General features: G+C 41.7%; 1 protein-coding gene across 2 annotated transcripts; it reads left to right on the top strand.

The window, feature by feature from the left end:
* Positions 1 to 214: 214 nt before the first annotated feature.
* Positions 215 to 13,520, top strand: spint1b (serine peptidase inhibitor, Kunitz type 1 b). 2 transcript variants are annotated; one of them, XM_021611488.2, is made up of 10 exons: positions 215 to 1,253; positions 1,977 to 2,134; positions 2,561 to 2,702; positions 8,758 to 8,928; positions 9,152 to 9,184; positions 9,375 to 9,506; positions 10,465 to 10,515; positions 10,789 to 10,959; positions 11,586 to 11,645; positions 12,523 to 13,520. In XM_021611488.2, exons 1-10 carry the CDS (start codon positions 806 to 808, stop codon positions 12,705 to 12,707), a joined length of 1,551 nt encoding a protein of 516 aa, XP_021467163.2. In that variant the 5' UTR covers positions 215 to 805; the 3' UTR covers positions 12,708 to 13,520. The 2 variants fall into 2 exon arrangements, with proteins under 2 accessions (XP_021467163.2, XP_021467164.2); XM_021611489.2 differs by having other exon boundaries at positions 224 to 1,220.
* Positions 13,521 to 13,894: the final 374 nt, after the last annotated feature.

Genomic DNA, 13,894 nt, shown 5'->3' on the forward strand with positions numbered 1-13,894 from the left:
TTATTGAAAAATGACATTATATATTGACAATAGAGGAGGGATGTTGAAGTCAGGAAATACAAAGGGCCCCCAGCCTGATGTGACAGAAGCAACAGTCCACCGAAACTCTACCGCCCACATCAACGTCAGTACAACATTTCACTTCCTGGATTTTACAGGTATGACACACCCATAGAGATAGATAGAGTATTCATCATGGACATTACCCCTGAGGGATTCCACCATGCTTACGCCATTTCAAAGTAACCTAGTCAACTGGATGGGGTTTCCTATGGGTTGTTGTAAACCTCAATGGCGCTGCACATGCGTTCACCGACGATATAATAGCACAGATATATATGAGTCCTCTATCTATCTCTATGGACACACCTGAGAATTTTGTTTAAGTTAAATTGTTGGCCTTTCTTGCGAATGAAAACACCCAACATTGCTGAGTGATTTAATCGCGTGAGGTACTCTCTTTACTTGGATTCTAAACAAGGAACACAGAAATAAGATTATAGCCTATCTTGTTTGTTTTTCAGCAAAATACATACGTATTGCTATAACCCGTGTTGTTGGTCGACTATTGAACTCATTTCATGTCGCACGTTCTGTGTTGGAAATTCATGGAATATCGGTTTGTTTTAAATTAAATAAGGCATTTTGGAGACGGAATGGGCGTTGAACCTTTGTCCAAATAGTGTTTATAGGAGTAATTCACACGGAAACCGAGAGGAAACATAAAACAACACTTGACTGCATTTACCTTCGTTGTGTCGTAGGCTATTGTTCGGTAGGCTACGTCTTTCAAGTAACGGCAATAATGACGGCTCTGTGTATTGGGTCAATATTAGGATCCGCGCTGTTGCTCCTGTCAATAGTCTGCCAAGACAACGCACAGGTTACAAATGGAGAAGGCTGCGCCGGGAATTTCAATGTGGGCAATGTAAACTTTGTGCTAGACACTGAAGACTCTGTCAAAGAAGGAGCCAGTTTCATCTCGTCCCCAACTATAACCCAAGCTGAAGACTGTGTTGACTATTGTTGCCAAGACCCCAATTGCAACTTGGCTCTGATTGAGAATGGTGCAGAGAAAGGCTCGGTTAAAACATGTTTTCTGTTTAACTGCCTGTACAAGAGAGAGTATGTCTGCAGGTTTGTGAACAAAGTGGGATTCACAAATTACATTTTGGACTCCGTCTATGAAGATTACCTGGGAGGACCCGAAAGCACCCGTGGTAAGATCAAGACTCGACTCACTCCAGTTCCAGGTAGTCATTGCTTTATAGTCTTGTAGGCCTACGAACCAGTTTCCCAGACACACATGAATAAGCATAGTCTTGAACCAAGCATGTTTAATGGTGATTTAAATCGTCAATCAGGAGTTGAAACAATAAAGTATAGTCCCCACCTCTGTTCCACTAACAAGCTGGAGAAATGGAGCCACTCTCAAATTCATTGACAGAGCTATGGATGCAAGGACTGACCAGCCATGATATCAACATTATAGTTTGTATCATGTTTTGAGGCTATACAGGGTTGGTTTGCATTTACTTTGTATACAAACATTGGAGTAAAACATGCTTATATTTTGGGTTCTGATGGGGTACAACAGTTGACCTAAGCATGAGCTATTTTAAGTTGTGTTCTTCAAGAGTCAATTCATATTGTTAATTTATATGTCCAAAAATCTATTTATCTATTGCAGATTTCTCATTTTTAAAGAGATTTTTCTTCCAGTACTATAGGCTAAATCTAGAAACCAGCCCATCAAAGCCCATTCTTACTGATAATTACTAATACTAACCCCCACAACCTAAATGTTATCCACCCCATCTCCTGCTTGTGTCCTACTGTGATTTATTTTGTGTGTGTTTGGTGCTGGGACAGGAAAAAATTAAGAATCTCAGTGCAAATATATTTATTATGATTATGATTATTATTATGATTGTTTTGATGGTAATTATTTTGCTGATTGGTATGGCTGCTCTCAGGTGATGAGGATAAGTTCCCCACTGCCAAAGCGGGCCGGGACATCGTGGTCCAACCCAACGACACGGTGACATTGAATGGCATTGAGAGCTGGGATGACAAAGTGATAACTAGCTACAAGTGGAGCCTTGTGAAGGGGGACAGCACGGTGGAAATTACGGTGAGGACATCAACCGTCATCCTCACAATAATAACAATGCTACACATTATTATCCCAGAGGGGAAATAGTCTTGGGAACATAGTATCGCTGAATTAAAAAAATGAGTACTATACATTACACGCTCAACACATACTCTTCATCATCATACCCTAATTTTCTTCATTAGCCAATGTATAATCTATTGTTGTTATTCAGAACAGTGCTTCATGTTTTAATGGTGTGGTCTTGCTGCCTGGTTAAAAATACAGAATATATATGCACATTTGCCTTCAAATGTCTTTGTGAGTTTAATAATCTGAATAAAAACACTGATCAAGCATTGGTCCAGCTTAAATGCTTGTTTTCATATAGATAGATGGATGGATAGAAATGTAAAAGTCAGGTATGGGCACAGTTGTATTCTTCTCTAATCCTTTTTCTTCCAGAAAACAGACCTGAAGGATCAGGTGATGCTGAGCAACCTGAAACCTGGGATGTACGTCTTCCAGCTAAAGGTCACCGACTCCAGCAACCAATCAGCCATGGATAAGGTCTCTGTCCTCGTCCTCACTCCAGAACAGTCTGAGGGTGAGTACTGAATTGTGGCCATGTGAAATGTTAATGTTATTAAACACTGAGCATGTGTTTCAAAGCTGTCAATAACTAGGTTTCCAGCCAACCTTTTTACGTCCGATTTAAAAACAGGCCTGATGGAAACAGACAATTTGTCGGTAAACTTTCCAAATGTCGACAAAACAAAGAACATTAGACGAGGCATGTCGGTAAAATGTATTATGTGAGAAATGTCAGTGGAAACGCTTTTATGCGCAAATATTGATATAATAACCATAATCATATGGAAGTAAACTTGGAGTCACACGATATGTTGTGTGGTCCGGTCCTCCCACTACGACCTGGGAAAGCATGCAGTTTATTAGGCTCCCGAGTGGTCTAAGACACTGCAACGCAGTGCAATAGGTGTCACTGCAGTCCGGATTTGGCCGGGGTAGACCCTCATTGTAAATAATAGTTTGTTCTTAACTGAGTGGCCTAGTTAAATAAATAAATTGGGTTACAGAGGAAATAAGTTATGATGAACTTCACAGGGGGGTGAAAGTGCAAGGTGATGAGCGTGATGCTCCTTTCCAAATAAATATCGAGGGTCTGATTGTGGTGACATGATGATCGATGCTCGGCTGCCATTTGACAAATTTTAAAATAATCTTTGTCTTTTGTCCATAGCTGTAATCTGTTGGCTGGAACGCACCTGCTAATACCTGAGTGTGAACACTCGCTATATAACGCAATTTTCTTTTTGTATCAGTAGAGTTGAAAATGTGATGGAAACACATTTAACTTATATTTTTTAGTAGGAACTTGGGAATTTAACTTCGTCATTTTTATGTGCACTGTCATCATGCACAGCCTTTATATGCCACAAGTCAATTTGATGGAAACTTGTCTCTAGGGAAAATGCTTTTTTTTTTTTTTACATTTTAGAATATTCACATACATTTTTATTTATTTTATTTTACCTTTATTTAACCAGGCAAGTCAGTTAAGAACAAATTCTTATTTTCAATGACGGCCTAGGAACAGTGGGTTAACTGCCTGTTCAGGGGCAGAACGACAGATTTGTACCTTGTCAGCTCGGGGGTTTGAACTTGCAACCTTCCAGTTACTAGTCCAACGCTCTAACCAATCTTTCGCCAATTAGATGGAATCCTAGCTATAGACCCCAAAATGTAATGGTTTTAGCTAGTTTAAATGTAAGCTGTCCCTCAAGGAGGATGGACCATAGCTTGCCTGTCACTGACACACGATAGCTCAGTTGGTATGTAGCATGGTGCTTGCAACCCCAGGATAGTGGGTTTGATTCCCAGGACCAGCTATAAAAATCTATGCACGCATGACAGTAAGTAGCTTTGGATAAAAGAGTCTGCTAAATTGCATATATTATATATTACACAAGAATGATCATATAGCTTGCCAGTCTGTACAAAAGGTTGCGAAACACTATTCCAGCACACTAGCCTTGTGGATTGACGCACCATTGATATCTATACTGAACAAAAATATAAACTCAACATGCAAAGTGTTTCATAAGCTGAAAGAAATTATCACAGACATTTTCCATACACAGAAAAAGCTTATTTATCTAAAAATAATTGAACAAATGTCTTTATATTCCTGTTAGTGAGCATTTCTCCTTTGCCAAGATAATCCATCCACCTGACAGGTGTGGCATATCAAGAAGCTGATTAAACATCATGATCATTACACAGGTTCACCTTGTACTGGGGTCAAAAGGCTGTGCTAAAATGTGTGGTTTTGTCACTACACAATGCCACAGTTTTGAGGGAGCGTGCAATTGGCATGCTGACTGCTGGAATGTCCACCAGCTGTTGCCAGATAATTTAATTTGTATTGCTCAACCATAAGCCGCCGCCAACGATGTTTTAGAGAATTTGGCAGTACGTCCAACTGGCCTCACAGACGCAGACCACGTGTAACCACGCCAGCCCATGACCTCCACATCTGGCTTCTTCACCTGCGGGATTGTCTGAAATCAGCCACCCGGAGAGCTGATGAAACTGGAATATTTCCGTCTGCAATAAAGCCTTTTTGGGGGTTAAAATCATTCTGATTGGCTGGGCCTAGGCCCACCCATGGCTGCGTCCCTGCCCAGTCATGTGAAATCCATAGATTAGGGCATAGTTATTTTTATTTGATTTGACTGGTTTTCTTATGAACTGTAACTCAGTAAAATTGTTGCATGTTGTGTTACTATTGTGGTTCAGTATAAATGAATGTCATCCTTTGACTGGTCTTTGGTTTCCAGTTAGCTAAGTATAGTCCTCTACCCTGCAGGAGGTTAAGATTGGTGCCACACACACGCCATTTTTATGTGGATCATGTGTAAGCAAAAGTTTACATGAAGGCAGGGCCTTATTTTGTTACTGGTTAACATGGGCTTGGGTTTTAGTTAAAGAAAAATGTAAATTTTATTGATGCTTGGGCCAAACAACTTCGATACAGTACTTCAATTGCAATCAACATTATTAGGTGCTCTCAATGGTTTGTGATTAAAATGGTTTATTTTTTGACCATTGACCATTTTTAAGTCAAGCTTGTAGCTTTAAAAATGTGTACTTGACACCCAACACAAGGAGATAACCGTGTGACCACTCCCCTGCCAAGCTAGGATGAGAACAGGTCTGGCGTGATTCACAGTTGAGTCATATCAGCCAGTTTCCCAGGTGAGACCACAGACAGACAGACAGTCAGGCATTCACACAGACAGGCACACACACAGACAGAGACAGACAAAGGTTGACTAGGGTGCCCTTACACAACCCTCTACTTTACTACCGATAGGAGTGGAAAAGTTTATTGGCCCAGCCCTCCTTGAAAGTTCCACAGAATGTTGTGTTGCTAATACCAATGAAAAGGTTATGTCACAGACCGGGAGAGATATTTCTGCGTGTTTTGGAACATGAAATTGTTTACAGATTGTCAATTTTTGTATCTCGGTAGAAAGAAATAAAAAAATCTGGAAACTTTACTGACTACAGCAAAGGAAAAGCGGAAAGCCCCCAAAACGGAGTACCAACAGACAGTAGACCAGTGCCAATAGATAGTAGAACTACACAGTAGATGCCACAGCAGGAAGAGCAAATATGGCCATGCAGGGGTTCCAGTGAAATATTTGTTACAAATACAAAACCGTTAGTCATAGCAACTACTACAACCTATCCCTTTTGGATAACATTTCCCTGTAGTGGAGAGACTTTCTCCAGAGCTTGGGACTACGTTTCTATCTGCAAAAAGATGATTCTGAGAGAATTATCTTTCACGTTCTGAACCCTCATTGGTTTGATTAGTGTCAGCAATTTAGGTCTTGTATTCTTTTGAACTTAACGTGAATTGTGGTATTTTAGAGTACTATTATAGTTAGAGAACATTGAACGGAACAAGACTGTCAATGGAACCTTGAAGTCCTAAGTTCTCGAGGTCATAAATGTAAGGAATTCTATTGAATATACTAACCCACTATACATACACACACTGCAATATCCCAAGTGTATCGCTTTGTCCTCCGATCAATGGCCCCTATCACCTTATCTGTGTTTCAGCTAAAAGTCATGTGTATATGTGCTATCACTTAGCGGTTTATCTGAGGTAAACAGTAACTGTCCGCAGGCTTACTGGGTAGGAAGCTCCTCTTTAACTCTCACTGCTGATGCACTGACTTGATGAGGGTCCATAGCCTCTTTCAAATGTTGACAAACTGTTCTTCCACACATTGTCATCTGGGTTGAGTCAGTAAGGGCACACACAGAAATGTTTTGCAAAGTCTTATGAAATTTTAAGGCTTCTTATTGGACAAGTCCAGGTAGTCCCTCCCTCTTTCAGTCCTTTTTTTCTTCCGTATGATGCCGAATGAATGCAACCTATGTCCATGTGATGGGTTGGGCCAACACTTGGTTGGTTGCTATTATAAGGTTTGATAGTATAGATGAATTCATTGTTGCGTTCATATCACTCCATCATAGCTGTGCTGAGTGACCGGTCCAATATGGTAATAAGTGGAAATGCCGGATTAATTCATGTTCAGTGTTAGCCCCTATTTAAGTCAGTTTTGTTGAACGCCTTTGGTAATCGAAACAGTTCCCTTCCTAAGTACCCCTAGAAATCTGAAATGTTTAAATGGCTATAAGATGTATATGACAATTCCACCAAGCCTATCAAAATGAAGGGTAAAGCAATGACTATCTTTTTAAACCTATCCGATTCCTTTGTATTTCCCCAGAGTGCCTAGGAATAGGGGCTAGGCCACGAGGGCCTGATTTGGAATTCGTAAAGCTATTACGCCTGGCTTCTGTCACGTGCTAGTCGCAGGCCTGGGCAATTCCAGTCCTCGGGGGCCTGATTGGTGTTATACTTTCCCCCAACCCTAGTGAAAACACCTGATTTTAACTAATTGTATGTTTAACTGAAGATCATGATTAGGTGATTATTGGAGTCTGGTGTGTTAGCTGGGGCAAAAGTGTGATGCCAATCAGGCCCCCAAGGACTGGAATTGCCCAGGCCTGGGCAGGTAGCCTAGTGGTTAGAGCGTTGGGCCAGTAACCGAAAGGTTGCTCGATCGAATCCTCGAGCTGACAAGGTAAACATCTGTCGTTCTGCCCCTGAACAAGGCAGTTAACCTACTGTTCCTAGGCCGTCATTGTAAATACGAATTTGTTCTTAACTGACATGTCTAGCTAAATACATTAAAAAAAAATGTTTTTTAAAAAATCAGTCCCCCCGAGGACTGGAGATTCCCAGGCCTGTAAGCTAGTGCCTTGTTGGTTGTCACACTCTCCCCTTGTGTCCTTTGTTGTCTAATATATCCCTCCCACTCATGAGGGCCAGACAATGGTGTGTATCTTTATTGAGTGGGAGGGGCACAGCTGACACCTGGTCTGAAATGATTGAAACCCTTGATTTAAAGATGATCAATAATGACCGTTTATATAATATATTATTCAAATACTGGGCTATATTATTATATGGGGAGAAATTCTATTTTATATTTTAAGATTGTTTAACAAGTAATATATTTTTTCTCAAAGGTAGGGGTCAAAATGATTGACACCCCTAAAGATTCTTATAAATAGAGTAGTCAAGTCTTTAGTATTTGGTCCCATATTCCTAGCACACAATCATTGTGACTCTACAAACTTGTTGGATGCATTTGCTGTTTGTTTTGGTTGTGTTTCAGATTTATTTTGTGCCTAATAGAAATGGGGAAATAATGTATTGTTTAATTTTAGAGACACTTTTATTGTAAATAAAGATGTCTACATTAATGTTCGATGCTACCATGATTATGGATAATCCTGAATGAATCGTGAATAATGAGTGAGTTACAGGGATCATACCCCCAAGACATGCTAACCTTCCCTGTTATTGGTAATGGTGAGGGGTTAGCATGTGTTGGGACCTATGATCTTTGCCCCTCTATCTGTTATCAAGGATCTAAAACATTTTGGAACCCCCACTGTATGTTCTATACAGTTCTATCTCAACGTTCTCGAACGATGACTCTCCTGAACACACCCTTGTTGACATTCCACCATGAGACTAAACGGTGTGCATGGGTAAATGTAAGGGTACGGTCACAGACCTCCTCTAATGGTGGCATTGTTGCCCTGTCGGCTGCAATAAGCATTTTATGGTTGTGGGGTTAAAAGGAAGCACCAACACTGTGTACTGTAGAGCTACAGTATAATGTTAAACAGTTTAGCTGCTCAGGTTGCTGGACTTTGGATAAAAACGATTTTGTTGACATGAGGAAGTGTGTTAAAGGGATAGTACACTCAAAATACACATTGGCGTGAATTTCTACTTACCTTGGCTGTTGTCGACTGACCGAGGGCTTAGACAGTTTTGCATTATGGTAAAACAGAGGGATCCATTATCACGAATAGCTTATATAAATGGCAGGTGCAATACATTCACATTACAGCCATGCTATGTAAAGCATAGATTATTTACCTATGTATCTCATGTAAAGTTGTAAAAAATATATATATATTTAATCAAACCAATATTAACCCTCCATAATCATCTCTGACTTGTCTGTCTGCTTGCCCAGGTCACTGTCTGGTCCCCAAAAAGGTGGGTCACTGTCGAGGATCCTTCCCTAGGTGGCACTACAATGGTGCGTCAGAGAAGTGCGAGGAGTTCATCTTCGGGGGCTGCAAGGGGAACCGCAACAACTACCTCTCCCTGCAGGAGTGCTCCGACGCCTGCCACGGCGTGTCAGGTACAATGAGATGGAGCGGTCTGTCTGCAGCGGGCTGACTGTCTGTCTGCAGCGGGCTGACTGTCTGTCTGCAGCGGGCTGACTGTCTGTCTGCAGCGGGCTGTCTGTCTGTCTGCAGCGGGCTGTCTGTCTGTCTGCAGCGGGCTGTCTGCATGTCTGCCAGCTGTCTTTTCATATTCTGTCTTGCAAGTTGAATCTATTGTCTCTCGTTTTCATCCTACAGCTGCGTCAGGAAGAAGTATTGTTGTGCCTGAAGGTGAGTAATGCTAATGCTAACATGCAAATTCATGGGCGCATAAACACTTCACAATATAAACACTATACACAACGTAAACACTATTCACCATATAAAAAAAGGTGAATGAACTGTGTTTACTTGCATTCGTACATACTATCCACCACATCTCCATTAAGTAAGTGTGTGTGTGTGTGTGTGTGTGGTTTAGGGGAGGTTTGTGGCTCCCCCTGTAACTCCGGTCAGTTTACTTGTGGCACCGGCTGCTGTCTGGATGAAGACCTGGAGTGCGACACGGTGACTCAGTGCAGCGACGGCTCTGACGAGGCTTCCTGCGACAAACGTGAGTCCACACACAAACATACACACGGAGGTTTTTACTTAAATGGCTACACGGACTATCTGAGTTTAGCTTTTTGTATTTACATTTTCTTGCACTGTCTCTATGCAAACTCACAGGACTCTACACACTCACGCACACTGATCTCGCTCTCTCTCACACACAACATGCACACACATTTATACTGACTCTACACACTCACGCACACTGATCTCTCTCTCTCTCACACTCTCACTCTCTCTCACACACAACATGCACACACATTTATACTGACTCTACACACACACGCACACTGATCTCTCTCACACTCTCACACACAACATGCACACACATTTATACTGACTCTACACACTCACACACACTGATCTCTCTCACACTCTCACACACAACATGCACACACATTTATACTGACTCTACACACTCACGCGCACTGATCTTTCACACACAACATGCACACACATTTATACTAACTCTACACACACACACACACACACACACAATCATATACGGTGCTGCTACTCTGTTTATCGTATCCTGATGCCAATATCTATACACATCTATGTATGTCACTCCAGTATCCCTGCACATTGTAAATATGGTATTGGAGCTGACTTACCCAGTATACTCTATAGCTTCTTACTTACTTGTTGTGTGTTTTTGTTCTACCTTGTGTTATTTTTTGTGCTACATTAATATTGATTACTGCAATGTTGTTGGGTTTAGAGTTTGCAAGAAAGCCATTTCTCTGTACTTGTGCACGTGACATTTACTTGAAACTTATCAACTGCGATGAAAACAAGGAAGTCTGCTAGTCTCAAGTCACTTTACCTCACACATGATCAAAAACACTCTTAAAAGATGACTCTTAAAAGATTGAGGTACGCTTCATGAATTCAACAAACTCCTAAACGTTCCCATGCTGTGTCTGTACAGCAACATAACATGACGCTTGTTTTGGCAGTGAACCAGACCTTCACTCGTCTGCTGAACATTCATGTGGACAAAAGCCGGGGTGAGTTGATTTTGATTTTCACACCCAAGCTTACTATAGCCCCTTATAAACCCTTACCAAAGCAATACCATTTATCCTTCTACAGCCCTAGTACCCATACCTCGAGCGTATTTACCAGTGACAACGCTAGTGTGCTTAGTATAGTCCCAGCCCTAGATGCCTTGCCCAATCCTAGTTCCCTTACTACAGTCACAACCCAAGTATCCAGCCCACACAGTCCTGTAGTGGACAATACCTTTATCACATCTCTGTCTGTCTTTTGCTCTCTCTCAGCCCGCTGCACCGAGCCCCCCAGGACGGGGCCATGCCGCGCCAGCCACTCCCACTGGTACTATGACCCGCTCAACAGGAAGTGCAATCGCTTCACATACGGTGGCTGTGACGGCAATGACAACAACTTTGACGTGGAGGAGAGCTGCAAAGAGACCTGCAAGGGCGTGACTGGTACAGAACTCTAGGCCTGTATTCCATCTGAGTAAGAGTGCTGGACTAGGATCAGTTTAGCCTTTTAGATCATAATGATTTAAGATTAGGAGGACCTGATCCTAGATCCTGGGCGGCAGGTAGCCTAGGGGTTAGAGTGTTGGTCTAGTAACCGAAAGGATGCAAGATCGAATCCCCGAGCTGACAAGGTAAAAAATCTGCCCTGAACAAGGCAGTTAACCCACTGTTCCTAGGCCATCATTGAAAATAATAATTTGTTCTTAACTGACTTGTCTAGTTAAATAAAGATAAAATAAAAATCAGTACTCCTACTTCGAGACACTCTGAACAACTGAGCTACAGTTTAGGGCTGCGTTCAGCAAAATGTTATGGAATGTTCAGATGTTAAAATATTATTTTCAACTGATCCGCTTCATCGACATGTAGAGGAAGGAATCATGTCAGTTCTATTTATGGTAGTTCTACCTGCAACTGTATTGTTCAACGTAGTGCTATTTTGATCTGCTGTATTTATTGCAGGTCTGTCTCCTTTAAGTCTCTGTGTGGTCAAGCAAATGTTTTCAAAGGCTTTGAGGTCACGCAGCATGAAGCGTTTATTCTTAATGGCTGGGTGTCTTTTTCTCTAGAACATGACGTGTTTGCAAGGGGAATGTTTGAACGCTACGAGGAAGAGGAAAGTGAGTCCGGTAAGAACCCGTCTATACCTCCTCCGGGAGTTAGAACCTGTCTATACCTCCTCCGGGAGTTAGAACCTGTCTATACCTCCCTCCTCCGGGAGTTAGAACCTGTCTATACCTCCTCCGGGAGTTAGAACCTGTCTATACCTCCCTCCTCCGGGAGTTAGAACCTGTCTATACCTCCCTCCTCCGGGTGTTAGAACCTGTCTATACCTCCCTCGGGAGTTAGAACCTGTCTATACCTTCCTCCGGGAGTTAGAACCTGTCTATACCTCCTCCGGGAGTTAGAACCTGTCTATACCTCCCTCCTCCGGGTGTTAGAACCTGTCTATGCACAGTGCTTGAATTGGGTGGGAGGTCACTGGAGCTGAGTACCAGCACCTCAAATGTTCTACTGATTGAGCTCTTTTATAGAATATTGGCTCAAAGGTATTGTGGAGCTTCTACACCTAACATAAACAGTACTGGAACCTATTTCAGTCCAAGTCGAGCACTGTCTATCTCCTCCACTGTCATCTCTTGTTGTGGAAAAACATGCTGAAAGTTTGTCAGTTGGTCTGCTATGTTATGCTTTCCCAGCATTCTCTAGTGTACATAGCCAGATTATATTCCATATGCAGTGGGGACATTTGGGCAACTTCACTTTTCCAGAGGAAAGCCCAGGATCTTCCCCTGGTCTCTGTTTAGTTGCCGAAACCAGTGGTTCTCACATGATTCTTCTCGCCTGCATGCACCAATACATCTCATTCAATTATTGGCTTGAAAAGTTGAATCAGGTGTGTTATTGCAGGTATGGAACAAAAATCCTGTGAGAAAACACTGGTTTAGACGACTAAACGCTGGTCTAAACATTCATCGTGTTGTTTAAATGCTTCTGTTCCTCCAGGCTCCATCGCTATAGCTATAGTGTTATCGGTAGCCATCCTGGCGGTGCTGGCTGCCCTGGGTTACTGCTTCCTGAAGCACAGGAAGGACCGTTCTCAGCACCAGCCCGTGGCCACCAACGTCCCCCATGTGGCTTTCGAAGAACGAGACACCCTGGTCTACAACACTACCACCAAGCCTGTCTGAAACAATTAGCACCTGCCTGGCTTTCAGGACCTTGGTTTATTGTGTTCTTGCGTATACACTGATCTAATCAGAGCGGGACCAGACCAATAAATACACACACTGACCTAACCAGACCAATATACACACACACACATCTCCCACACAGGTCTACAAACTCCAGATGCAGTCAGTAAGTGAGGAATTTAAGCAACATTTCATTTGAATAGAGCTTTGGCTCTTGCTTGGGCTCCTCCTTGGGCTCCTCCTTGGACAACCGGTTTTTGCTTTCACAGAATTTTGCATTAAGGAGTTGATGATATATTAGCATGCTCTGTCACAACCATTCTGCGGAGCTTGAGTGAACGGAAAGTATGAGACATGGGCACAAATCCAAATACTATAACTGTGTGGGCTTTTATAAGTGTGTTTTGTATGGAACACATTCTCAGGGGGGAAGAATTCTGTACTAGGTTTTTCTTACAGATTTTTTTAAGATTATTTTTTTTCTGAAACTTTTATTTATAAAATGTGATTGGTGCTGGGGTTGATGTTTGCATTAGCCATTTTGTTTTGTCATAAATTCATAAGGAATACCAGATTTAAATGTAGGTACCAATAAGTGATCTATGTACATTTTTACTTACTGAAATGATTCTGTTACTAATGTTATGCACCAGGGTGTTTGTATACTCAATTGTTATCATACTGTAATCATTTCTTACTCTAAGTAACAACCATGACCTAGACCGTAAGGTAGGTGTCTGTTTTTTTTTATGTTCTGTTTTTGTGTTTCATGTTTCCTTTTTAACTGTAATAAAATCGTAATTCCACGTTGTGGTGTTTCTATATAATATGTTTTAGTTTAGTCACTAGATGGCGATATTTCACCAATGCATGCACAATATTCCTTGAGCATCATTTGTCAACTCCAAATCAATAGACCCAAACCACTATCCATTAGTATGTAAAAATTATTTGAGTTTGATTAGGAATTACATGCCTGTGGAATAGGAGTAGCCTACGTAGCTACACGTAGCTTGGTCCAGTCACATGCTGTCTTATATTTACGGTATATAGAGGTATATGGTTGATCAATATCCTTCAGGATATATCCTCGAAGTAATCTCTCCTTAGAGACATATTTGGTTCTGGGTGCCGATTATTAGTGAAAGCAATCCAAAATTGTCCATATAGAATTTAAATTTAAT

This window comes from Oncorhynchus mykiss, chromosome 8 (genome assembly GCF_013265735.2).
Source record: "Oncorhynchus mykiss isolate Arlee chromosome 8, USDA_OmykA_1.1, whole genome shotgun sequence".
Lineage (NCBI taxonomy): Eukaryota > Metazoa > Chordata > Actinopteri > Salmoniformes > Salmonidae > Oncorhynchus > Oncorhynchus mykiss.